This window comes from Antrostomus carolinensis, unplaced genomic scaffold (assembly GCF_000700745.2).
Source record: "Antrostomus carolinensis isolate BGI_N321 unplaced genomic scaffold, ASM70074v2 scaffold8175, whole genome shotgun sequence".
Lineage (NCBI taxonomy): Eukaryota > Metazoa > Chordata > Aves > Caprimulgiformes > Caprimulgidae > Antrostomus > Antrostomus carolinensis.
Genome location: NW_010315680.1, coordinates 14,717 through 39,922, shown reverse-complemented (window position 1 = coordinate 39,922; position 25,206 = coordinate 14,717). Strand labels below are relative to the sequence as shown.

Below are 25,206 nucleotides of genomic sequence, written 5' to 3'. Positions count from 1 at the left end.
CCCTCCGACTGTTGCATTTGTGCAACATGCCTCCATATCACAATTACTATGAGAAGTCATCACATCCCCCATACAATAAGCTCTAGTAAATTTCAATTCAGCAACGTTATTAGCCATATTGCTCTACTACTCTAAGAGTTAGAGACAGTTTCATTACAACTGGGTGAAATTTGTTGGCTAAAGACTTTTTTTAAACCACAACACAGGCTCAAATAAAACTAACAGCAAAAGTTCTGTTATGTTTTAGCAAATAGATCTCACTAAAAAGTAAACTTTTAAAGACTCAGAATATTTCCACATTTCCTGAACAAATTACTTGTAAAATCTTTTAAAAGTCCATGTTCTTGATTGAAAATATTTGAAAAATTAATTTCTATGATTTTTTTTTTTGTTCAAGAAACAACAACAAAAATCAGTTATTCATGGTGCTTTAAAAACTGATCTGTATAACAAAAAAAAAAGTACCTGTTCCTACTATTTTAAGCAGAACTGCCATTTGCTACTGTAGTACATATCACATAGTGATGCAGTAGCTCAGGATACTTCCTAACACAGCGTAAGACATACCACTGAAGAAAAAAAAAAAAATATTTTTTGCTTTTTTAAATGTACAACCCAGAACACAATTCATTCTGTTTACTCCACTTTAAATACTGTGTAACAAATGATTAAAAGTAAATAGATCTGGATTATAAATTCATAGCCATGCATGAGAAACAGTTACACTGTTTTGCAATGTATGTTGTAAACTCCTTTGCTTTTTAAAACAGCCACTTTTTGGACAAAAAAAAAAAAATCTTTAAACACTGCACCATGAAATAGTGCATTCCCACATCTTAAATTGTACATTTGGAAGAGTGGAAATTCAAATTGACACATGAGCTTCAACACCTGCCCAGCACTGCAAACCCTCAGCAATTTTGAGATGTAATTCTGCTTTCTCATCTTCAAACGTAAATGAAAAAAGATAACTCTCAAACATATGTGCCTCCATCATAATCTAACCTTTCTGCTTACCGCCTAGCACTCACCATCAGCCAAAATTTAGTTTATATAACCTATATTCACACCTGCAAAAATCTCTGAACAGCCTGGATTTCAAAATACTGAAGAGCAACGATACCTGTGAATTATATACATACTGAAGTAGAAAAACAAGGTCAATCTGAAATCTCAGAATAAAACTACCCATTTTTAAGTTTTAACAAACTTCTCCAGCCATTTTTTATACTTTTATAGTTAAAATTTCCAAATTTTAGTTTTCAAGCTTTGTTTTAACTCTAACTTAGAAAGTGTTCACACTAGAATACAAAGATTTACAATGGCCAAGATGAAAACATCAAGACAAAAATCAGTTTCTCATCTATGTAGAACTTCACATATCCTCGCGATCTCCTCTACAGCCTGTTTTTGCACCTTTCCCCATTCTCTCTTGCCAGACTCCACTATTCTCTGCAATCTCTCCCCCTTCTCCTGTTTCCCATGGCCGGAACATCCTTCTTTTCTCATTTCCACCAAATATGCATATCCATGTTTTTCTTAAGTCCCATGTCATCATGGGAAGCTATATAATTGCATCACACAATACAAAAATCTTATGCTGTACACAGTTTAAGTCAATTATGTAGCTGGGATTCTGGCACAATAAAGGATCTTGGAATTACACCCTTCAACAACCACGTGTTCTGCAGTCAATCCCAAGCTATTGCCACTAACCTTGAGGACACCTTGATCTTCTCATTGCCACACTTTCAATACAACTTTAAAGGCCACAGGTACTGAAAAGAGTTGTTCCTGGACAGAAGCTCCAAGTCTCAGACTACTGGCTCTCCAGCATCCAGAAACAGTAAATTTTTCTATTCTAAATCAAGAAGATCAACAACCTTGCTGTAACATTGAACAGCAGAGAAAATGGAAGACATGAGTATAAATAGGGCTTTTCCTGCCCTTTAACATGCACCAGAAATTCAAAAACCAATTTGCCGTTTCTCTCTTCTCAGAGCAACTGTCTAGTAGTTACAATTTACACTCCCATTTGATACACACAATAAATTCAATCCATCGGTCCTGTCTCCCTTGAGAAAAGTAGTGCTTTTGAGGCTCCAACCACGCTTCTGCAACCTTACCTGGTCCTTCTACCAACATTTCCTTTATGCTTCACCTTTACTGCTCCAGTGGCTCTGCTGCTTCTTCTGCAGCTAAGACAGACTTAAGCCTAAATGCCCCTATGCAACAGAGCATCAATTTGCCTGCATCACGCTGACCATGACTCCCAGTTTCAGTAACACAAAGACATCCAGACATCAAGTGATACAACGCAAGTATCAGTATGGAAAGGCTCTGGTATGAGCTTCACATTGGCCCTTACATGGCCCTTAAGTGAATTGAAAGAAACTCTTATGGTGCCACAAATTCTAGTTATAAGTTTATGGTCAATTTACCCATTTCACTCACTTAAAAGACATCAAAAAGAACATAACCCTCACAGAAAGACTAAAAATAATGATCTATGAAGAAACAAAAGCACCAGACAAGTGCAAAACAGTAACAGCAGCAGTGTTGCAGTTATGACCACTGTCATAATCTCTGTCTAAACTCCATCTTAAGGCACATCAAGCAGAATCCTCCCAGACTAAAATCATCCTTCATTATCACCCCAAGGATACCTTGCTAACTCTGTACAGAGATGCTCAAACACAGCTGTACTTCTCCCCTGTTAAGGAGCTGAAGAAAATTCAGGAATAAAGTAACAATAAAGTTTAATAAACAAATTGAGAAATATAAACTATCCCAACATAAGAATTAAGAATTTACACTTTCTGATCATGCTGGTTACATCTTCAAATTCTGTACTAAGGGAATTTATTTGCATTAAGTGTCAATCATTTTAAAAATCAATAATTTTACCAGTAGAAACCTTCCTCACATGACAATTAAAACAGAAGGTTGCAGTTTGCTTTTAGAATACATTTAATTACATTTGCTCCTCCTCCACAGATTATAACATAATCAAGCCAAGTACATAGCACCGTAGTGGGTAAGGAGACTAAAACATCTGAGTCACTCTCCTAGGGAGGGCCACTATGCCTACTTTGTGAAATAAACATTTGATTTTATCTCATTCCATATTTGGAGTAACTGCTTCTAACATTTTCCAAAATTTAAAATAAAGCATCCAAAATACTGAAAAAGTAACTAGTAAGAAATAATTTTACCTGTAAATTGTTTTCTGTGACTCTGTTCCACCAAACCATATTGATGGGTACTCCTGTTTTACACCTGTCAGCCAGACAGCCCATAGGGTTCTTTGATTTTCTTGCTTTTGATCCCACCGGAACTATCCTCTCATCCAGCATTCCCAGTCGATACTTCCTGGGCTACGAAAAAGAAGGAGAGAAACCAGGCCACTCCTAACAACCCTCATCTAAAGCTACACTAAAATAGGTATTACACTGTGGTATGATTTCTGGATTGGTGGAATAGGAAACAATTTGCAAGTAAAATTTACCTGAGACTGTTTCCTTTCAATCCTGACTATTTGGTTATAATAAACAATACTTTAAAAAAAAAAAAAGAAAAAAAAAAAAAGAAAAGAAACTTCACAGACTACTGATTTTTTGTAAGCAAAACTGTTCATCACAAGTCAGCCACTGAAATATGAATAGAAATTGGAGAATTCTGGAAAAATGAAGAATTGTTTAAAAAAAATAATCTGTATTTCTCAAATAGATACCTTCAATCACATCAAAATGTTGAACACTTCCCTTGGCATTTCTATTAAACAAGAAATTAACATTGGCTTTTGTATGCTTCTTTTTAAATTCAAATTTGCCAAGACTCATCTCCTAAAGACTTCCTTTTAGAAACTGGGTAGAAATGAGTGGCCAATTGCAGCAGAACTCAAGGAGAAAAACATTTCTGCTCAAGTTAATATTCAAAAGACTAACTTCAGCTACTGCCTTAAGCAAAACCAGCAAAAATTACTGTGATAAATACATTGGAAACTGACTTAAAATTGAGAAAATATAACATGCTTGAGGAAGGAAACATGCAGGAGGTACTTGTACCTCAACAGGCGTGACATTTCCATTACATTGGCAATGATCTCTACAAATTAAACTATTTATAAAGCATGATATGAACATTAAACAGCACACCGTAAAAAAAAATTAAAAATCCGTTAAAGACTTTCCAACAGGTAAAGTACAGAAGTTCTCCAGATTTCTCTATGCTTTCAAACCTATGTGTACCTGTGTAGCTGGTAAATACCACCAAAAGAAATACTTCAGCACCTACGCATAGACCAGGACCTTTCACACTGATTACATCATCAGTTGGACCAAATTGCAGAGGTTGGTCTATTTTTCTTTGCTGTGGTGTTTTGGTTTGGTTTTTTCCCTCATGTGAAAGTGCAGCTATCATCATCTGGATGCGAGACCACTTTTTAAGTAATCAAAGCTTAAATTACTTTATTAAGATATCTACTTCATCTGTCACCTTAGAAATCTCAGCAACATGTACCTTAATATGCATTTTAAAAACTGTTCCTCAGCAAACAAGGCAAGAATCTAATTGAAGAAGATTCCCCACTCACACACAAACAATTCGTAAAACACAGAACAAAACTACCACAAAATGGCTACAAAACAAAACCTAAAGATTCCCTCCTCTACTTCCCTGAAACTCTTAAGCTGAAAGCTTTGGGGGGGGGGAAAAAAAACAAACAAAAAAAACCCAGACAAACAAAAACACCACCACCAAAACAAACACACAACAAAAAGCCCTCAAGGGTACCAACACTGACTATAAACTACAAAGGCAATAAAATCCATGAAGATCAAGTTAATCAACTTTAATAACAATAAACAAGACTGAATTTTGCTACACCAGTACGAAATTGGGTAAACTGTGTGATGAGTAGCACAAAGTCCTCTTACAGTTCAAATGCAAACCTGATCATGGTAAATCTAAATATTGGTTGTTTATTGGGAGAATTACTCAACTATTGAGCAACTTAGCAATTCAGAAGGACTACTAATATCATAAACTACAAAGCTGTAAGGTCTAAAAAGCCAGACATATAAATGACATTGGATTTCAGGGCAGAGTTTGAATGCAGTATGTGTCTTCCTTAGCCTGGCTACTGGAAATAACAACATAATGTAGAGTCACGGTTTCCCTGGCAGCTTTGCCATCATTCTCCGTATTCTACCAAGTGCAGGGGCACAGTCTGCCCCAGACTACTGGACTACAACCTAGCATCTAAACATGTCCCTATTCATAAAGGGTCCTTTTAATTCTCCATAATAAAAGGTGATCTATAAATATTCTGAAAAGGAGAACCAAAACAAAAGAGGAACTGAGCCAATGCGGAGGGAGGCTATTTCGGTTACAATGGGATTCAGATTCCCAGCAACAGAATGAAACTGTATTTTAGGCTTTATAAAGGACCATACTTGGGGACCAGGGGGACAAACAATGGTCAATTCTCTGCTATAAAGCAACACAGAGACAATAAGAGTTCATATACTAGTAGTTATTTGCCTATTGTAACGAAAAAACTAAACTAAGAAGTAGGTAAGACTAAATTAAAATTTGACTTTCATTATCGACTATAAAACAACATCAGGGGATTACTAGGCCAGGATTTCATCGTTTGGACACGCATTAGAAGATGAAATATACAATATTAACATTTGGAAATGAATTTCAATCTATTTGCATTAAAATAATTCTAAATTACACTTGGTTTCCATGAGCAAAATGGTATCTGACTCAGAAATCAAATCCAAGCTTAGAGGAGATCAGAAAAATATAGGAAAAAGAGTCTGCCAAGAGGAGGGATTCAAATCTGACTCAGAAATCAAATCCAAGCTTAGAGATCAGAAAAATATAGGAAAAAGTGTCTGCCAAGAGGAGGGATTCAAAGATCAAATAGACTGAGCAGTTTGAATAAGCACATCAACTTTGCTACATCCCTGCCCACTATGCAGAGCAGCAAATAAAGAAACCAAGACAGAACAGTGCATCTTGAAGCAAGCAAGAGCTCATTAACCACTGATCATTTCTGAATTAAACTAATATACCTACCTAAAACACAGATGTGTGAAATCTGGACAAACAAGCCCAACTTCCTGGCATGGAGACAACTTCTCTTGGATTATTACAAAAGCAACTGCATTTTTGCCTTCCCTAAAGTCTTTCTATGAGGTAAAAAAACCTGTTCAGCCATACAGATAAAAGCATAGTTCAACATACCTAACTTTTTTTTGACAGGGAGGGGAAGGTGGCTAAAGCATTTAAATACTTCATAATCCTTTAGCAAGTATTTCTCAAACTAGGCTGCAACTCCCAATACAGTTAACAAGGTCCAAATGAGTTGTGAAAGGTCAAAAACATCATAATTATTTTTAAATTGAAAAATAAGGTTAAACTACAATAATTAAAATGAAATCTAAGAGAAAAAGAAAACGGCAAACGCAAATTATTACAAAGCATTACTGGAAGAGTTCAGCTCCTCTAAGGCAAAGAAGTAAGAAGCAGCAGTAATTACCGGCTGCAAATGTTTACATGAGGCACAGAACAGCTAACTACCTTTAATTGCTAGCAACAGCCTGGGTCCCCAGGGTGAGCAGGGTAAGCATTTTCAACCATAGCTAATAATTATAAACCTTGCCCTGTAGAATCAAGCTGCTGCCAGCAATTAATGATAGGAAGCTATTGGTTGGCATGATTAGAGGGAAGGTGTCACATTAGGAAAGATAAACCCCCAAAGTCTGAACAACATTACACTTCAACAAAAGAAATCCACTCTAAAAACAAAAGAAGGTCCTTCCTGAGTAGCATCTTCATGTCAGAACACTACTACAAATGAGTAACTTAATTAGCCCACGCTGGAAATTATTCCTCAAGTCAGCTTAATTACTTGCTTCTTATTCATTCAACAAGAAGTTTGGGAACATGTTTACCAAGTCTATTTTCTTCCTACCAGTTGCTGTAACAGTGTCTTTGCCCCTAGTTCCTCCTATTTCAAGGGCAGTGGGCAATGCCACACTTCCTCTTTCCAGTTCAAGGCTGGACATGCCACTAGTGTAAGATGTTATGAGACTACCCTGGAGGCATAAATCTAAACAAGAACAGGTTTACGGAGATTCAAACTGTAACCACTCCTCCTGTCTAATAACTTCCATGTAATATTTAAGTCTGGATAAGCTGGCAAATCAAATTACACCATTCCAGTTTTCTTCCACTGAAGATCTGCAATTGGATTTTTTCAGGATCACTTATATCCCAAATTACATTTCTGTTCCTTAAAATGCACTTACCTCTGGTGGGCTTTGAATTTTAGATTTAAAAGACATTTTCTGTCTCAAAAAATGCTCAATCAAATTGGGCATACAAACACATGAGCAAGCTATTGTGTTTTGAAGTATTGTAAATAATCTGAGCTACAGAATGCTGTCTATGTGCATATACTATTGCAGCAAATACAAGTGATCTTGAGCCTTCCCCATTACAGGCTAAATTAAGCAGCACTACCTTAAATTACCATAGCTAAAAGGTATCACAGTAGCATTAGCTAGGGCTCATCTGTTGAGCAGCAAGTTGACTGTATCTGCATGTACAAACAGATAAAAATAAATATTACATTGTCAGACAGGAAAGATCAGGTATACAATATCATATTTTCCTTGTACTACTTATAAGAAAATTAAGCAATATATACAATTTTAAGTTTCAACATTGACCTTTTTTGTGAGACTCTGGTTTTTAAACACAAGTTAGTGGCAAAGAGACCATTAGAAAAAGAGGTTAAATGCTCAGCTAGGCTGCTAGTCTACTGAAAAAGAACCAACTTTTGTTGTATTAGGTCTTGAAAACGAAAAGTTAACTACAAGCCATTGGTATCATCATTCCTATTTTCACCAGCCATAACCAATAAGCTGGAATAAGACAGTACTTGAAACATCCAGCTATGGATATGAACATCAATATGTTATTGAGGAAAAGTACAATAGTTCAGGCAGAATCCCTATCCAGGCACAATCTGCTAAGAAGGATCTTAATTGTGCATACAACTGCATAACTAGATTTAGTAATAAGTTCTACAAGGTGTTACACCTGAACACTAGGTATAGTCACCAGGAGTGTCCTAACAGATTTGCAAGTTGGTAATATGAAAAGGGGAAGTTGTCTGGTCATTACTTTTTAAGCTTTGTGCCCAATACAGCCACACGTGGTTTGGGTTTGCTGTTGAGCAAGATACTCTCTCCTCTTCCTCCTTCATTGCAATCTCTCACTAGTGGAGAGCCAGATGACACTTGTTTTCTGTATCTCCGCTTCTGAGGGGTGGAATCAATTTTTTTACTTTGATATCCACAAAAAATTGAATAGGAGCCTGCTCAACACATTAAAAATAATTGTGTGGTTGGTTGGTGTTTCTTTTTTCTTTTTTATGAAAAAAGGAAGAGTATACTAACATTTATAATGTTTATATGTTTATAATTTTAAAGTTTAGAATGTTATGTATTGAGACTACATATGTTTACAGACTAGCCACCCTTCCATCTAGTACCCTTTTTTAAAATTGTTTAAACCCTGGATTTGTCTAGGGATAACTTTCATTAGTTGAAAAGTATTATACGGAGAGAAACAAAAAAGATTATTCTATTCAAAGAAAATGAAAATGTGCAATTTAGCATGGAAATAGGTCTTCTTCCAGAGCAATATATTTGATCACTTAAAAAAAATAAAATTATTTGTTCAATCAAATTTTAGAGTGAAAGCTGCAACAGATCAGGCATTACATCATACATTTCAAACCACAGCTAAGGTTAACTTCTCAGGTGTACATACTAAAAAGTGTATTTCATGAGTATGTAATGCTGAAGACATGAAAATCTTGAAGAGTTCAGAAGGAGCTAAGAAAAACTGCCATATCTTCAAGTCAAACCTTTTCTCACCAATTTTGCAGCCTACCTAGATTGCATGAGATATCAACTACAACAGCTAAAATCTAGCATGAAGGCCATTATACTGGCAGAGTTCTTTAAGAAATTAGTACCACCTGTTGAATTGAAATAAGTTGGCGGAAAAGAAGGGTTTTTCCACCATCATTAGATAGTGATAACTGTGTAGTAAAGACTTAACAGAGAACCATCACCTCAACATGTACTTCCAAAAACTCCATTGCTAAAAAGAGCACTCAGTAAGCAAACTGCAGGTTCTTTTATGTTTAAATGTCTCTTTTCTGATAGGCAATAAGTTTTTATATTACTTATAAAAACAGTGGAAAAATTATGCACAGCTAAGAACCAAAAATATAGGTAAAAGAGGACTAAAGAGTGATGCAACTTTTACTCTATTTTTACTAAGCATATGATTTCTCAAAAACGGTATATTTTCTAGCTGCTTCAAATATCTGTATAATGGCTTCAAGAAATGTGCACACAAATTTAAAAAAAAATTTTCAATTATTTTACTGCAAATCACTCTTAAAGACTAAATACACCTTGGCACAGAAAGAATCTAATGATGCTTGTAAATGTAAGTAAAAGCATCTTGCACAATTAAGTTACATTCACAGTTAATGGCTTCAGCTTGTAAGCTGCACCTGACAAAGTCTAGGCAGCTAACTGAAAAGTTACATTTTAAAAACAGGGAGTGAGGACAGCATTTAAAGTTTTAGACGTCTGTAGGTCATAACATATATGTTATCTGCTTAGATACAAAACCAAAACAAGCAAAGGTCTTTTTAATACAATTCTAAGGTAAGTGTCATGCTATGCCATAATCTTATTCTGCTCTTTTTCTTCAAAGACACAACAGGATGAGGCAACAAAAACATGACAACTCCTCATCAATGTAAAAATGTTATATATTTCTAAAAGGAAGTGCTTTAATAATTTGATTTCTTACATAACACAATGATCACTAATCCATACACAAAATGAATGTGAATAACATATCCTCTTGTATCTTGAAATGAAAAAATCACTTAAACATGAAAAATATCATACTATGTAGTAATCACTAAGACAGCAACCACCCACAACCAAGGAATAATTCCAGTAACTATTCCAAAGAAAAGAGTAAAACGGGTTAGATGATATCATACCCTTAGAAGACATTTTGGGCCAAAGTAAACAGAGCACTGCTTGCAAATATTTATTGTTTTTCTCTAGAAGCATAGTCTACCATTCTATATTCCTTTTTTTTTTTTTTTTTAAGGTTTGAAATATATTTTTTTTTCAGGTTTGAAATATAAATTTAGCCCAGGTAAAGTCTATGCAGCCATAATTCTGCAGTTTACAACACGATAATATGATGCAAGGTTTGGTAATGACTCTTCACCTTCTCAGAACATGATTCATGCTTCCGAGAGGGTATTCAGGAGGCTACAAAACACAAAATAACTGTTTCGGCACACTTTCATTAAAGGTAAATACGGCAAGACCAAACTCGGCACATACGGCTTTTCAATGAACACCACTGAGCAATATAAAGATCAGATATCAGAGGTGTCAAGATAGAGCTGGAGAGAAACATAGCTTCCCAGCAAGTAACAAAACTAGATGGAGAACAAGATACTCAAGAATAAACTGGTAGTAGTTTAGGTCTTATGAATTTGCTTTCCACAGGACCTGAAGTTAGCTTTCTTGTTTTCTTTTAACATTTGAGCAGAAATTCTCCTTGTACACATTAAAAAGTTTGCATTTATGCAGACTTGGCTTACAGGTGATCTTTTGTTTCAAAATAATTTTCTGTGCTTATTTATTACTGCTGATCTAAGGGCATGAGTTAAAGAAGTCTGCTGTCCAGTCTCACTTGCTGTAGATCTCCACTGAGCGCACCAATCAGCAACACCCTGTTCTGAGTGAACTTCAGTGCAAATAATCTCTCCTATACTTTCCATTATAATCTAGTTTAGTGTCTTTTGGTCCTGGCTTTTAGTCACCTAAAACCAATGTTCTAAAGAAAAAAAAAAAAAAAAAATCTTTAAAATACATACAAAACAGCATTACAATTGTACTGAAAGTTGTTCACTTGCAGCCTGTGGACTAACAGTGGTTCTCACCTTAATGTCCCTCCTCTAGGTGTGACTGAACAATTCAAAAAAATGAAAAGGAAATAAACCAATGTTAGGAACTTTTCAGAAGAGTTCAATTTCCATGAGGATTGAAGGTATCAGAAAACAAAGTAAAACGTAAAAGCAATGTAAGGCTGACCAGTGACAAATAGGGGAATCCTTTAGCCTGGATTAGTGGCAACAGTCTCAGAACAATTTAAACAAAAGTTTCATCAGACATTTTCTTTTTAGCGCATTAAGCTGCCATTCCCTCGGTAACAGATTCTGATCAGTTATTTTGGCACATGTTTTTACAAACTGTTTATCAGAACCACCAAAATGAATGCAAGGATTTTTCCAGCCAGATCATTTCAGGGTTGAGAGAGGAGCATTTTTCTAGATAATGGCTAAAGCCAATTTAGGAAAAACACCCAAGAAGTTCAAGTTCAGAATGTCATCCTATTTTTAACGAGCATAATATGTATTTGAAGAAAAAAATAAAGTAAGTGTGACATCATTATTATTCTCAGGAAAGAGGGTTAGTCTATTACTAACTCTAGCTTTTGATCCATGCTTCACAAATCCTATTTGTGCATTGTAGATTAATACTTACCTGAAAATGTCTTATAGGAAATTCACTTTAAGGTTGCTTGTCTTACTGCATGTGGAGTTACAACAACCGGACAGTAAATCCAGAAGGTTTTACAGTTGACAGAACCTCCACCAAGGCTCCATCTACAGAAATACTTAGCTCCTTTGATTTCATTTTAAGTATCCTATAAAAATGTCTTTAAATAGTAATCTTAGCTTTCCTGAAATCTAAAATTGAAATGCAGTTTAATAATTTCTAAACAGAGAAAATAACCTCAAGAATGTAAATAAAAATTCAAGGACTATGTTTACTTTTTAAACAAGTACAATGTCTTTAAACATCAAAATAATCATAAGCAACTTAAGTAGCCCAGTGACACTAACTAGTTTAAAAAAAAAAAAAAAGGTGTCTAATTAAAAACCAAGGATAAACAGAACTACAAACATCAAGTCTTATCTTTAATATTTTATTGATATCAAATATTTACATCCATATGGCTTGCCCATTGTTAAAGGGCTGCCACGATAACATGATCAGCAATGTCCAGAGACAATAAAGAAAAATGAACTTCACTTCCTTGCTTAACACAGCTACATATTACATGCTTCTACAGAAACTATTCACAGTTTTACATAATACAAACATGCAGTTCTTACATAGTTGCAAATAACATAAGAGTTCTAAATATTTAAAACATTACTAATTCTAATTTGTAAAGGAAAGCGATAGCTCTTTATTCACTTACCAAGACTGTATTATATCTGTCCTCCAAGTCAGTGATAAACGAAGGAAATGCTGGTTTTGCCAGCTAGTTCAGAAAAAAAAAAACCAACAAAAAAACCAAACAAACAAACCTTAGCCTTAGGCTGTTAGCAAGAAAATGTAAAGTTTTTTGAAATAGTAGATGTTGTAAACGCCTACACTTGAGCTATTCATCAAGGCTCCCTTTAGAGCCAATGAACAGAAGCACACACTTCTGGAAGGCTATCTGTCTGGTGCTACAGCAGGCGTCAAGCACTGGCCTCATAAATCACATTGCTCAAGCTCTAAATAAACCTGTTACTGGGGCGGGGGGAAATCATACAAGTTTTTAAATATCTGGCACTCAAGCATTTAGTGCTTTTGAGAAAATAACAATGCAATTTGAATATTATACGCAAAAAATACCAAAAATATTAAGAAACTACATCCACAACTATTTGCAATGTATTGTCTGGTAGTAAAAGTCAGTAATCACCAAAGTAAGACTAATTTCTCATAACTTTAGCCGTCAATTTTTACCCATTTAAAGCAGTCACTGATATCTAACCTTTCCCAAAACACTTTCTCAATGTCATCTAAATGTTCCTTTACACTGCTCATCTCTCTCTGCTGACTATAGAGGGAGCCTGGATGCCTAGATTTGAGACAGCTCAAGTAATATTAGATGAAAACTTAGCTATTACTAGTATTATTTAAAAATCTTTTATACAAATGTACATCACAAAATAGCAGTCATAATAAACGAATTCTTAATATGCAAAGCAAAACACACACCTCTTTCAACTAATGCCAGCTATGTCTGAAATATTAATTGGAAAAAATCCAAGTCAATCAGTTTCATAGATAAATCTTTCTCTTGGTACTTTAGCTGCAAGTGGCCTAATTTGCTGGTTTTTTTTTTTTGCTGGGGAAAAGAGGGACCAAGTCAGAAAAGACGCTGCATTAGTATTTGAGCTTTGACTTATTTAAGCTTTACACTCAAACATTAAATGTCTTGTTTTCATCTTGTACTGTTTAATTACCTTTGAAGTAATTTTTAGAGGCAGCTGTCACTCTGGCAATACTTCTGTATGATAGTTCATTTTCTTTGGTGCACGCAGTTTATATACATAAGGAGACATTCACACACACAAATATATGTGTGTGCATATACAGTGAGTTTGCAGACTGTCTTAAAAGGAATGTATGCTTATTTTCCTTCTTACTATCTTCAGTAAGTGGATGAACAACACAATTGTTTACATCCATCTTCCAGGGCACTATACTGGCATTAAGGAAAAGTGCAATTCAGATATTCCATGCAGTTTGGATACATCATAATATTAGGAAATTAACATTCTACAATAGCATTTCATTTCAAGGAACATTAGTCTGATAGGCCAACTATGGTAATTATCTTTAAGCTCAATCTTCACCTGCAGGAATGATACAGAGCTCCCATTTGCCAATATACAAATGAAGCTCTATGAAAAGTCACAAGCATGCTGCTGTAGCTTGCTTTCAAGACAATGTATTATCAACTACAGGAAAGTTCAGGATCACGTGGCTAATACAAAAAGTAGGAAAACATGACAGTCATTAATGAAAGTAAAATCTGATAACTGGTTGGGACAAGATAATGTCTTTTTTTATCAGACACAGTCCACAAAAATGAGAAGAAACTCTGATGTAACCAAGCTTTTGTATCTTATTCCATCCACTGAGTTTCTAAGTGTATAATTGGAAAACACTACAGACTCTGTTGGCACAGGTCAAAGGTGTTTGAAGATGTGTGAAGGGTGTCTAGCCCTCAGCAAAAGAAAGATTTCTCAGCACAGATTAGAGGGGAAGAAAATCCCAAACTATAGCTTCCCAATAATATGAGTGCCTTTCAAACTAAATGCATTTCAAACTGTAAGAACTACCTTGGCTTCGTGTACAAATAAATGGGGTAATGATTCTTAATGTATTCAGAACTTGTTGCCATGAAGGCTTGCAGGTGGCTTGTGCCTCAGTACAATAAAAATAATTTATTTTCAAAGTCAATGGGCTAAGTCCTAATTTTCATATTCAAAACATTCTTATAAACTTTGGTTTACAAGTGCTTGGAATATTTAATAGCAGCAGTATGATCTGGTGTAGCAAAAACGAAGTAGTAAGAGCCTACTTATATTAGCAGAGACATACTAAAATAAATCTCATAACATTAGAAGAATCATCTTTATTTCACCCAGTGTTTCAAGTTATTCCAGATCTTCTTTGCTGTCAACTCAGATACAAATATGCTACTTAAGATTTCATTGCTGCCTACCTTCCTCCTTTGAGACACACTGAGGGCAGCAAAGTCATTAAACAAGGATGAATTTGGTGAAGTTAGTGGATCTGTAAAAAGAATGTAAAACAATGTTATATATCTCTAAATTAAATAGATATTTTAGATTTTTAAGCTTTTTTCTGTATGGAAAAAATCTTTTTGACATAACTAAGTCTAGCAATCATACTGCTAAAAACAACAGCATTTATTAGACTCTGTGCAACTGTTCAATTGAAATGGTGCTCATTAGCATAATTTAATAAATTTCATTGCTGTTTGCACTATTTAACATCCATCTAACATTTCAAAGCCTTCATGTTCAGTTACCTGAAATTAGTAATCTTCTGTATAACATAGTCTTGTAAATAATGTGGATCTTACTTGTTCTTTCACTGTTCTGCACAAATTTATATCAGAACTAAGGGTAACAAAAGTCTACATTCTGTTAGTAGCTTTTTATTGCTTTTTCTTTGTCCCTATGCATTCTTTCCAGAGCTGAAGCACCAAAAGCTACATTGACAATCACAGATGCAACTTACAACTTCAAATTGCATGGGTAGAGCTGTCAAATTAGCAGACGACTGCCAGCCATAAACACTGGTGTTTTGATGAAACACTTTCTTCAACATTAATCAATACTCCCTTAAGGGTAATTCTACAAGTGAAGCACAGCTTGGTAGGGCAGGAGGTGGGGGAAAAGGACCCAAGAGACAACAGAATTTAAACTGGTTTCCAAAAGTTAGTCTGCTTTCTCTCCTTCACATGCATCACCATCACTATTTGGCCTGTCACAGTCAAACTCTGACTGCATTTAAAATTGGAGACCTCCACTGCCTTGAATAGCTAATTGTTTGGTGGGACAAAAGAAACAGAATTAATCACAAAACCTACTGGAAACAAACAAGGAGGAATAAAAAAAGCAAATCCTCAAATTTCGACTTCCAAGCAAGTTAATTTTATAGTAGTTACTATCATGCTTAAAATTATAACCCTAGTAAGTAGACTAGCTGCAGGGTCAGACACGCAAATAGAGTTGTAGAACTTCTTTTACACAGCAATTTTCAGAGGAGAAATATATTTTAAATGTATGCCCTTGCCATGAGAGTAGTGGTACCCACTTCTTTAAAGAACTTAGTTTGACAACTACAGCTGAAATAATCTGCAGTGATTCCAAAAAGCACATTACACAAGTTCAATATACCCTCCACAATAATTTAATGAGTATGCAGCCCTGCACTATAGAGACATTTTGTTTAGTTGAAAACTATGTTCCCTATATCGGGGAAAAATTGTAAGAGGTAAAGTACTGCTTACTGGACAAAACTCAATAGCTATTAAAAATCATTAGTTATGTGATACATTTCACAAAACCGTACACCCTAAATTTAAGAATAAAAACCTGTACATTCATTGCACACAATAACTTGCTTGAAAAGCACAATAAAAAGGAATACTATTGCCGAGCAACATAAATGCTTAAGCTATCAGTACGTTACAGTGGATATCCAAACTAGCATTGCACTTTAAGTGACAAGACTGATAATTAATTTTTTTTTTTTTTTTTAGTTTTTCCCCACTGGAGCAAAGAGAAGGCTGAAAATTTTGGGGGTCAGCAGCACTTCAACTTTGTATTAAAAGTAATTACACAATACACTACTCTTAAAAAAAAGAGTTCTACTGTATCTCAAATAAAATCAGAGGAGAAAACAGCCTCCTTTAAGTTTCAGTTTCGTGAAAGTGAATCCCTTAAATTTCCAAACATACTTTTATACGTATTACTTTAAAAGTACTTACCATGGCCTGCGTATTGCTTGGCACTGTCATTGAGAAGGCTAGGGGAGCTGCTGCTATTTGTCATCCTCTGCAAAAATAAAAGACAAAAGTGTACATGTAAAACAAAGCTATGACAGACTAAGTGAGGGCATTGGGGATGACATTTAGAAAGTTTTAAGAACAGACTATGAAACCTGTGCTCATTCCCCATTTAGTAAATACTCTAAGCAGGTAGTGGTTTGTAGTTGACAAAAGCATTTAGTAAAATAAAGCATTTTGCACAAGAGCAAGGCAAACCAAAAATGACTGTATATTAAAACAAAACATTATCTTCATTAAATTCTTCTAACTTGGGAGGGTCTACCAAACCTATGGTTCTCTTCCTGTATGCTGTCAAAATGTTACACAAGCCACTTACTTATCTCCTTTAAACATTCTTTCACACTTTACTCCTAAAACAGCTCCTCCCTTTATTACACACTATCATCAAAACATGAAACTTTTCCAATGAAAAATACTCAAATTACTATAACATTTGATAGATTCTTTTTTAAAAACAAAAGAACCTTTTAAGACCTTCCAGCAAAACCATGCAGTTCTTGTAAGCTAGCAGGACATCTGAAACCCTTTAAGCATTCCTTCCAAGCTCCATCTGCTTCTCCTACATTCCTCTAGAGATATGAGCTAACAATAAACTGGACTAAGTGAGACAGTGCTGCTCTAAGAGCTACCCCTGCTTTGACAGAAGAGTTTAAAAGTGTCTCTTATTCCTGCTTATTATTTTCTTTGACTAGTCTCCCAACAGGAAGAAAAAGTGTTGAGAAGGAAAGCAAGGCAAGGTCAGAAAGTGTTCTCTGTCACTGAGAGAGATGATCAGTAATCTGTTAAAATATTTCCTGGCATGCTTTTAGCCCACATCAACCAGGAGTCTCCCAGCCAATTTCCAGGCACTATTCAGCAGTGAAAAGGTTTGAGATCACTTCAAATAGACGGTTTGCATGCAGCCTCTGCTTTACCGGGTCAGCGTCCACCAGCACAAACAGGCCGTTTTGTGCCAGCTGGCCCTAAGCATCAAGGAAGGTTTCCAGGCATATTTAATGTAGTAGTCTAGACACAGACTAAGACTCAAAACTGGTCACTGGAGTTGCTCTTTATGCTTACATTTTTCCATGGCCAATCTCACTGTTGGTGGCAGAGGGCAAGAACTTTACTGCATTATATTTCAATGCCATTTCACCCAATTCTTGACCAGAAAGATTGATATTTTGGAGTAAATCCGGTAAGAAGAAAGGAGAACCAATAGAAGCTGGAGTGTTATCCAAAATGGTAGAACTGTAAACCTACTGCAATTCAAATTTCTCAACATTTGCAGTTTTCATACTTCCACTGACTTCACCAGAAGCTGCAGCTTTTAGTAGTTGTATCTAAAACAACAAATAGATTGTGTAAAGTAGTTTTTTATGTGGAAAGTAAGATGTAAAAAATGTAGGCTGCACTATTAGAAAAGAAACTTGAAAAATTTTTGGTAAAATTTAGGTACTTCAGCAGGTATCTTCAAATGTTACCCTCTCAACAACACATTCAATCCCTCAGTGCTTTATTTCCCCGTGTATTACTTCCATTATCTGTGCCTCATTGCTACAGAAAGCTTTCTATGATCAGTCTTCTCTGATACAACTCTTCATTCAGTACAAGGACATAGTACTAAATGAAGCAGACCTATAGCACATGCAGGTGTCCTAGGACAGTATATGCAAAAAGTACACATGTAAATACCATGCAAACCTAATTTTTCAAAACTTAATTAAAGAAAGCTGTCTGCTATTTGCTCTTTCCTTATTCCAATGCCAGAGGTCTCACGTTCCTAAATATACTGAGCTGACACAACATAGCTTTCACTAAAACATTAGTGATCAACAACTAATTCTTTACACAAAAGGAATGCCTCTAGTGAAACAAAGGTTACTTAGTTCCACAAAACAAGGTAACACTTTGGGAGACCCACACCAATTTAACAATCTTGCCCAAGTTTGGGGATGCTCATCCTACTGTTCATGATCATCTGAATAAGAATACATCAAAGTAAGTCATGTCCGGACTACAGGAGCTCAACTATTTATGCATCATATTCCCTTCCTGACTAAGCAATGGAAAGTAGTTAAATAGTTTCACACAAATATTTGAAAAGTATCCCTATTATGCATCTCTTCTTGGTATTTGATACATCCACACTTATCTTTATAAGAGGAAATGGTTTAGGAATAGACTTCCTAAAAGGAACCTTTCAGATTTGCATAAAATTTATCCAGGTGTAGATAAAAAGTGTTAATATCTATTTATAACATTTGAATTTTCATAATAATTTTAATGCAAAACGTAATGGTCTGTTGGAATGGGGATAAATATGATATTGAGATCTGTTTTGGCATCAAAGATGGTTAAGCATATGGCTTAAACTTGGAACCAAGCACTTTATGCCATAAATATTCTGCCTCTTCAAGTACAGGTTAAACATTCAATCAGCAGACTTGCGATGTGAATAGATGACTGATGATGAAAATCAGTGCTGATACAATCACTAAACACATATAGTGCACACAAGACACTGCAATAGAACACATTGTTCAGGATTCTGAAAGCACAGTGCAAACAAAGCCTCTGAACATCAACCGTGCTTTCACAAAGTCAAGTCTTGTTCAAGGTGCAAATGCATTTTGCATGAACCAGGATTCTGAAAAACCAAAGTGCTCTCACTGATCTTGGGCAGTTCTTGCTTTAACAACTGCTTGCAAGCTGTACCTTGAATGAGGTTAAAAACCTTCACTTCACCACTCTTTCATGAACATTTCATTTTGCTCACTTTTATTACACATGCACAAGCTTCTTACCTTAACATTATTCATAGAAGACTTGCACGTAATCAGTAAAGGATTTGCAAGCTGTTTTAATATTAAAATTTCTACCACGCCCAAAAGCATTTAGTCTTAATGAAGGTTATTCCTGTATCTGATTTTTATTAAGTTAGGTTGAAAGAAAAAAAAAAAAAGAAACTAAAACCCAAGTACTATGTTATTTGTGTATTCCTGAAGGCAATTTTGATTTTAAATAACACTTCTCAATCTCTTCTAACAGTGTTGAACTATTTTTCACTCCATTTCAAGACGAATGAAATCACAAAAACCTCAAGCCCAAAGGATGAAAGCTCCACAAAGCTAACAGCAACTGTTAACAGGAGGAGAAAAGGAACTATTCATTCCTATTGAGCCTGACAGGCAAGGCAAGCACGTACATATGAGAGCTTCAGACTTTTTTAGTACATCATGACTTTCACCATATGGAAGTTAATAGAGAAAGACAACTTTGTCATAACCAAGTGCCACAGCAATGTCACACAGTTCCTTTTCTTTGCCTGCCTATTGCTATGACTTATTGAGGTTCTTTAAGCACTAGTTAAAATTCAACGAGGATGACTGGCATACATCCTGCCCCTCTCCCTTTAAAGGAATTAAAAGGTTGTTTCTGTTCACATTTCAAGAGAAAGCTACTGCAGAACAAAACTGTCACATTCATCCCTGTCCAAGGATTTAACCTGAGGCTTCAGCTAAAGCTCTTCCACTGCTGAATCTTCCACCAGAAACAAAATACAGGCTTTTTAATTTCATGGAAAAAATGAGAAATAAAGTTTTCCAGAATATTGTGTTAATTCCTGAATATTCAACCAATTAAGTTACAGGATGGGAATATGCTCATTCAAAAGTTTTTACTCTTTCTTCAAGCAGCAGGATTAATCAAAGTATCTCATCTCCCCTTAGGAAAAAAATGTGTATAAAGGTTACTGTGTCAAAAACGAAACTTTTGTCAAAATGAATCATTATCTTACGTAGATGTAAGATAGCCTATTGCATACTAACAGAACTGCTGCAAGTTAAGGTCTTTTAAGAAAAATATTATTTTCACACAGACTTTAAGATAACACTGAGAGCAGATCAATAGCATCACTGTAAAAATAATTTCCTTATCAGGTTGCTATTTTAATAATAGTTTTGAGGAGTATATACTTTTCACAGACTTACAGAGGGGTTGAGGTGGGAAGGAACCTCTGGAGGCCAACTGGTTCAGCTCTCCTACTCAAGCAGGGCTACCTAGATCTGGTTGCCCAGGACCATGTTCAGGCGACTTTTTAATACCTCCAAGGATAGAGACTCCACCACGTCCCTGAGCAACCTGGGCCAGTGCTCGGTCACCCCCAAAATGTTTCCTGATGTCCAGAGGGAACCTCCTATGTTTCAGTTTGTGCCCATTGCCTCTGGTCCTGCCACTGAAAGGGCTTGACTCCATCCTCTTTGCACCCTTCCTTCAAGTATTCATGTACATGGATAAGATTCCCCGAGTCTTCTCTTCTTCAGGCTGAACAGTCCCAGCTCTCTCTCAGCCTTTCCTCACAGAAGAGATGCTCCAGTACCCTCATCATCTTCGTGGCCCTTCACTGGATTCTTTCCAGTACGGCCATGTCTCTCATGTACTGAGAAGCCCAGCACTTCAGGTGTGACTTCACCAGTGCCGAGCAGAGGGGAGGGATCATCTTCCCTGACCTGTTAGCAATGCTTTACCTAATGCAGCCCAAGACACCATTCACCTTCTTTCAATACTTCCTTGGTGCAGTATGCCAGGAAGAGAAGTGTTACAAGAAATGATCCCACCTTCTAAAGGTACACACCACCTTGCCTCCACCCTTCAATATTCAGTAGCAAAACCCAAAATTACAGCTGCACTTAAGACAAGTTTGCTTTGTTTTTCTCTCCCTCTACTAAAGTATATAGTTACAAAATTCTCACCAAGATAAGAGGATGAATAAAACTTTGCTGCACACAATTAGATCTAATTTTACATAGCTTATGTTACAAGACTTATCTTGAGGGGTTTTGCTTTCTTCTCCACCATTTCTTTTCTCCAAAATATGTAAGAGATGGCATTTGCTCCCTCCGTCTCCATATTCCTTGCCCTAACCCTGAGAAAATAAGCACCTTCCTCAGATTCAATCCTGTGCTAAGTATACTACCTCAAAATATTTTGTAGTACATCACAAGCTATTCTCTTCATCTTAATACTTAAGAATATTTCTTTGTAATTTTTAGAGTAATGTTAATTGCACTATAAAAGGAGTCATCCTGAAAAAGAATTAGATTGTCACAACCAAACAAATCATTGTTTAGTTGTCAGACTCTGTGGCCTACGAAGGGTGATACCTTTTGCTTTCCTTTCTAAACAATCCAAAACTTGTATTTGACTGTTAGCATATCTGGCACCATTTACAGCATGTCCCACTCACAACTGTGTGAACTAACACAACTGGGTTTCTTCAGAAAGCATTATGTAAACAGCAGCATAATTTTATATTTAAAATAGCACGTCTGTAGTTCCACTCAGTTCTCAACAGTTAAAAACTGAAGATGTTTACAAGCTTCTGTACTTTAAGGAGAGTTTTATTACTTGACTCTTGGCAGATGCCACAATGGGAACAAAGGTCTTTGTGTTTATTCAGCTGCAAGGCTTTGAAGTGAGCATGGTCTCTACTTCTCAAGCTTTTGAAGAACACTTAGTATATCAACATTAGCATGGTGAAAGCAAGATCAATTCTTCTCCATTGCTTGGCCTTGCCAATTTTAATACTGAAGACTGTTAGGTCATTTTTTTATTTCAATTAGAGTGATTAATTGAAAAGTTGCGACTCTTACTTTCTACATAACCTGCAGTCCAATGAAAGCCATGTAATTATAAATCTCATCCTACCAAAATAAGGTAAACTGGATTTCTACAAAGTAACATACATGAAATCACCTTCTACTGTTTCATGATCTTACAACTAAAGTGCACAATTCTAATATGGTATTAGAAGTATTAACAGCAAGGTAACTGCTCTGCCTCATCCTGCTATAAATTCCCCCAAATTATTCACATAGCCTTTTAGCATCCCAACATAATACTCCTAAAGCTCCGTCCCACACCACCTGTATCTTTGATCAAGCCACAGGCTAGTGAAGGAGCAGCTCTAATGCCAGAGGAACACAGACACCAGCCAGCCAAGTGGCATATGCAGAGCAACTGATCAAACAGCCAAGCATCAGAGGCATCCTGGCCAGCCAGCTCCTGCCTCCTCGCTGCTGGGAAAGCCAAATGCAATGAGCTGCTTCTTGAACCACACCTCTGACTGCCTCTTGGCTGCTGCTGCTGCTACACCACACAGAAAAAGAACAGCTTCGAGGACAGCATGCAGCCTGGGAGCCATGTGTTGTGCAGGCCTGCTCTGCTATTAGTTAGAGAAGGGGAAAACAGAAAATACACACTTTGATAAACTGGAAGCCAAAACTGCTAATGTAGTATAAGAAAGCACGTGGAGATTCAGGGAGGAAAAGACACATGAAACAAAACTATTGTATTATGGGAAAATGCAAACCAATGAGGACAGGGGACTATACAGTAGGAAACTAGTAGTAACAACTGAAGAGGCCAACGGGATAATGAAAGGCTGGCTAATAGCAAAGATCTTTGAGGTAGGAGGAGTGGAAGGATAAGGCAAAAAGATATTTTTCAGAAAGGAAGAAAAAAAAAAAAAAGAATAATAGCCATGGCCAGTTCAAAAATCCTGCCTCTTCCTAACTGTAACAAGGATTTTTACTCTTTTTTTTTTTCCACTGAAAACTGAGCATTGACATTAACTGCATCTTCACTACTAACCTAAGCCAAATTAGACATTCTAGATCTCATAATAATCTTCAACAAATACAAATGAAGCCTCAGAGTCAGAAACATCTATTCTGCAAAAGTGTTGACCACTAGTCACCTACATTAGGTTGCCCAGAGAAGTTGTGGATGCCCCCTCCCTGGAAGTGTTTAAGGCCAGGCTGGATGAGGCTTTGAGCAACCTGGTCTAGTAGAAGGTGTCCCTGCTGATGGCAGGGGGGTTGGAAGTAGATGATCTTTAAGGTCCCTTCCAACCCAAACCATTCTATGATTATCTATGATCAAAGAAGCACATCCCCTCCCCAATTAATCACCATACAATACACTTAACTTTCCTTCCTTTTGCTGCTTAACACCATAACACAGATTATGCACTGCACACAAAAAGATGATGATTGCAAAACTTGGATACAGCTTTGCTTGAGGCACTTTGGCTCCACTGCATAGGCGCTATGATAACTCCAACATACACAATCACATACTCTTTTCAACAAACCTCAGTTTTATTTGCTGCACGTGACAAATACATTCTGGAGATTAATTACAAATAGTCAAAAAGACTTGTCTATTGAATCTCTGATGATTATGTTGGAAGGTATCTAGTGAATAAAGTATGGACTGCAGAAAGATTATCTCATGGTAAATGAAAATGAGCATTACCTAGAAGAGACTGACTCTATTACTTACTATCTTTGCTAGAATAAGGCCAGTTAAGCAACCTGAACCAAGCTTTCTACGTGGTCACTAACTCCGTTCCTTACCTTCCAACTGTACAGGTTAATTTCAAAAACCCTGGGGTCTCTAGTTTGCCAGCACTGTTGGCAGGGGTTTTGTTTAATTGCCATCCTTTTTATTCCCATGCCTCTACAAAATGCAGACTTTCTTCTTCCATAAGGAAAGTATTCCACAAAATTGGATGCAATAATCACTTCCCATGCCTCTACAAAATGCAGACTTTCTTTCATAAGGAAAGCATTCCACAAAACTGGATGCAATAATCATAACCTGCACAGGAAAGCACACTGCCAACTAACAGTCTTCATGAGAAGGATGTGAACAGTGTGCAGGAGTAAGGCATGGAACTGTAAGATGAACACTTAATTGACTATCAAATGGATGCTCATTACTCATGCACCACACATCTTGTGTCCTGAATAAGACCCACTTGTAATTTTCCCACTGAAAAAAATTATACAGTGTTATAAGAAATACATCTCAATATATAACCTCAAGGATGCGCTGGCAACATAAACTTAAAATTTCTTAACATCTAACTATCTTACTAGTGTTTTTGTAGCAGTGTGTTTATTTGCATGTTTGTGCAACCTCCAAGTTTAAAAAAAATAAGCTGAAAAAGTTTCCTCATATTGCATCATTGATGTATCTATTTGTGAACTGCACGTTCACCAGGGATGACTAAGTAACTCATAGATGGAACTGATGTTTCCATCTGCAAAAGCGAAACTGAGAGGCTAAAAAAATTATTTTACAGAACAGCTCTGATGTTTCATCAATGGCAGAACACTAAATTTTTAGTATCTTTAGTTCGATTCAAGGACCTGGAGAGAAATAGGCATATGGATTTCTTCTCTCCACCCTACTTTGCCTCAGCTTTGCATTATGCCAACTTGTTTCTTTGTCCCAGTTTCTGTGTATTTCAGTTGTTTGCCTCAGCTTTGCATTATGCCAACTTGTTCCTTTGTCCCAGTTTCTGTGTATGCAATTCCAGTCCCCATTCTGTGAGTGTCCCACCAACATCTCCTCTTGGCTTCAGTCCTTTTGCTCAGTCTTTCCTAGTTCCTTATTCACTTATCTTCAGCTCAGTCTCACTAAGCCCACAGCACAAGTGTCTTTACCCTTATATACCCCTCCACTCCAATTAGCACAGAGGCAGCTCTCTTTCACTAAATACAGATCCACTTCCATGCTGCTTCAGTCTGAAGTGGAAGAAGGAAACGAAGCAGATCAGCATTCCTG

At 36.3% G+C, this 25,206-nt stretch overlaps 1 protein-coding gene across 1 annotated transcript in view; it reads right to left on the bottom strand.

The window, feature by feature from the left end:
- Positions 1-25,206, bottom strand: part of PAN3 (poly(A) specific ribonuclease subunit PAN3) — a 76,963-nt gene that overhangs the window by 40,465 nt on the left and 11,292 nt on the right. The window contains exons 4-7 of the mRNA XM_010168017.2: positions 16,510-16,576; positions 14,713-14,783; positions 12,406-12,468; positions 3,216-3,377 (exon numbers count right to left, since the gene is read on the bottom strand). Of these exons, the coding sequence (XP_010166319.2) occupies positions 3,216-3,377; positions 12,406-12,468; positions 14,713-14,783; positions 16,510-16,576 (363 nt within the window). The remainder of the gene's footprint in view (positions 1-3,215; positions 3,378-12,405; positions 12,469-14,712; positions 14,784-16,509; positions 16,577-25,206) is intronic.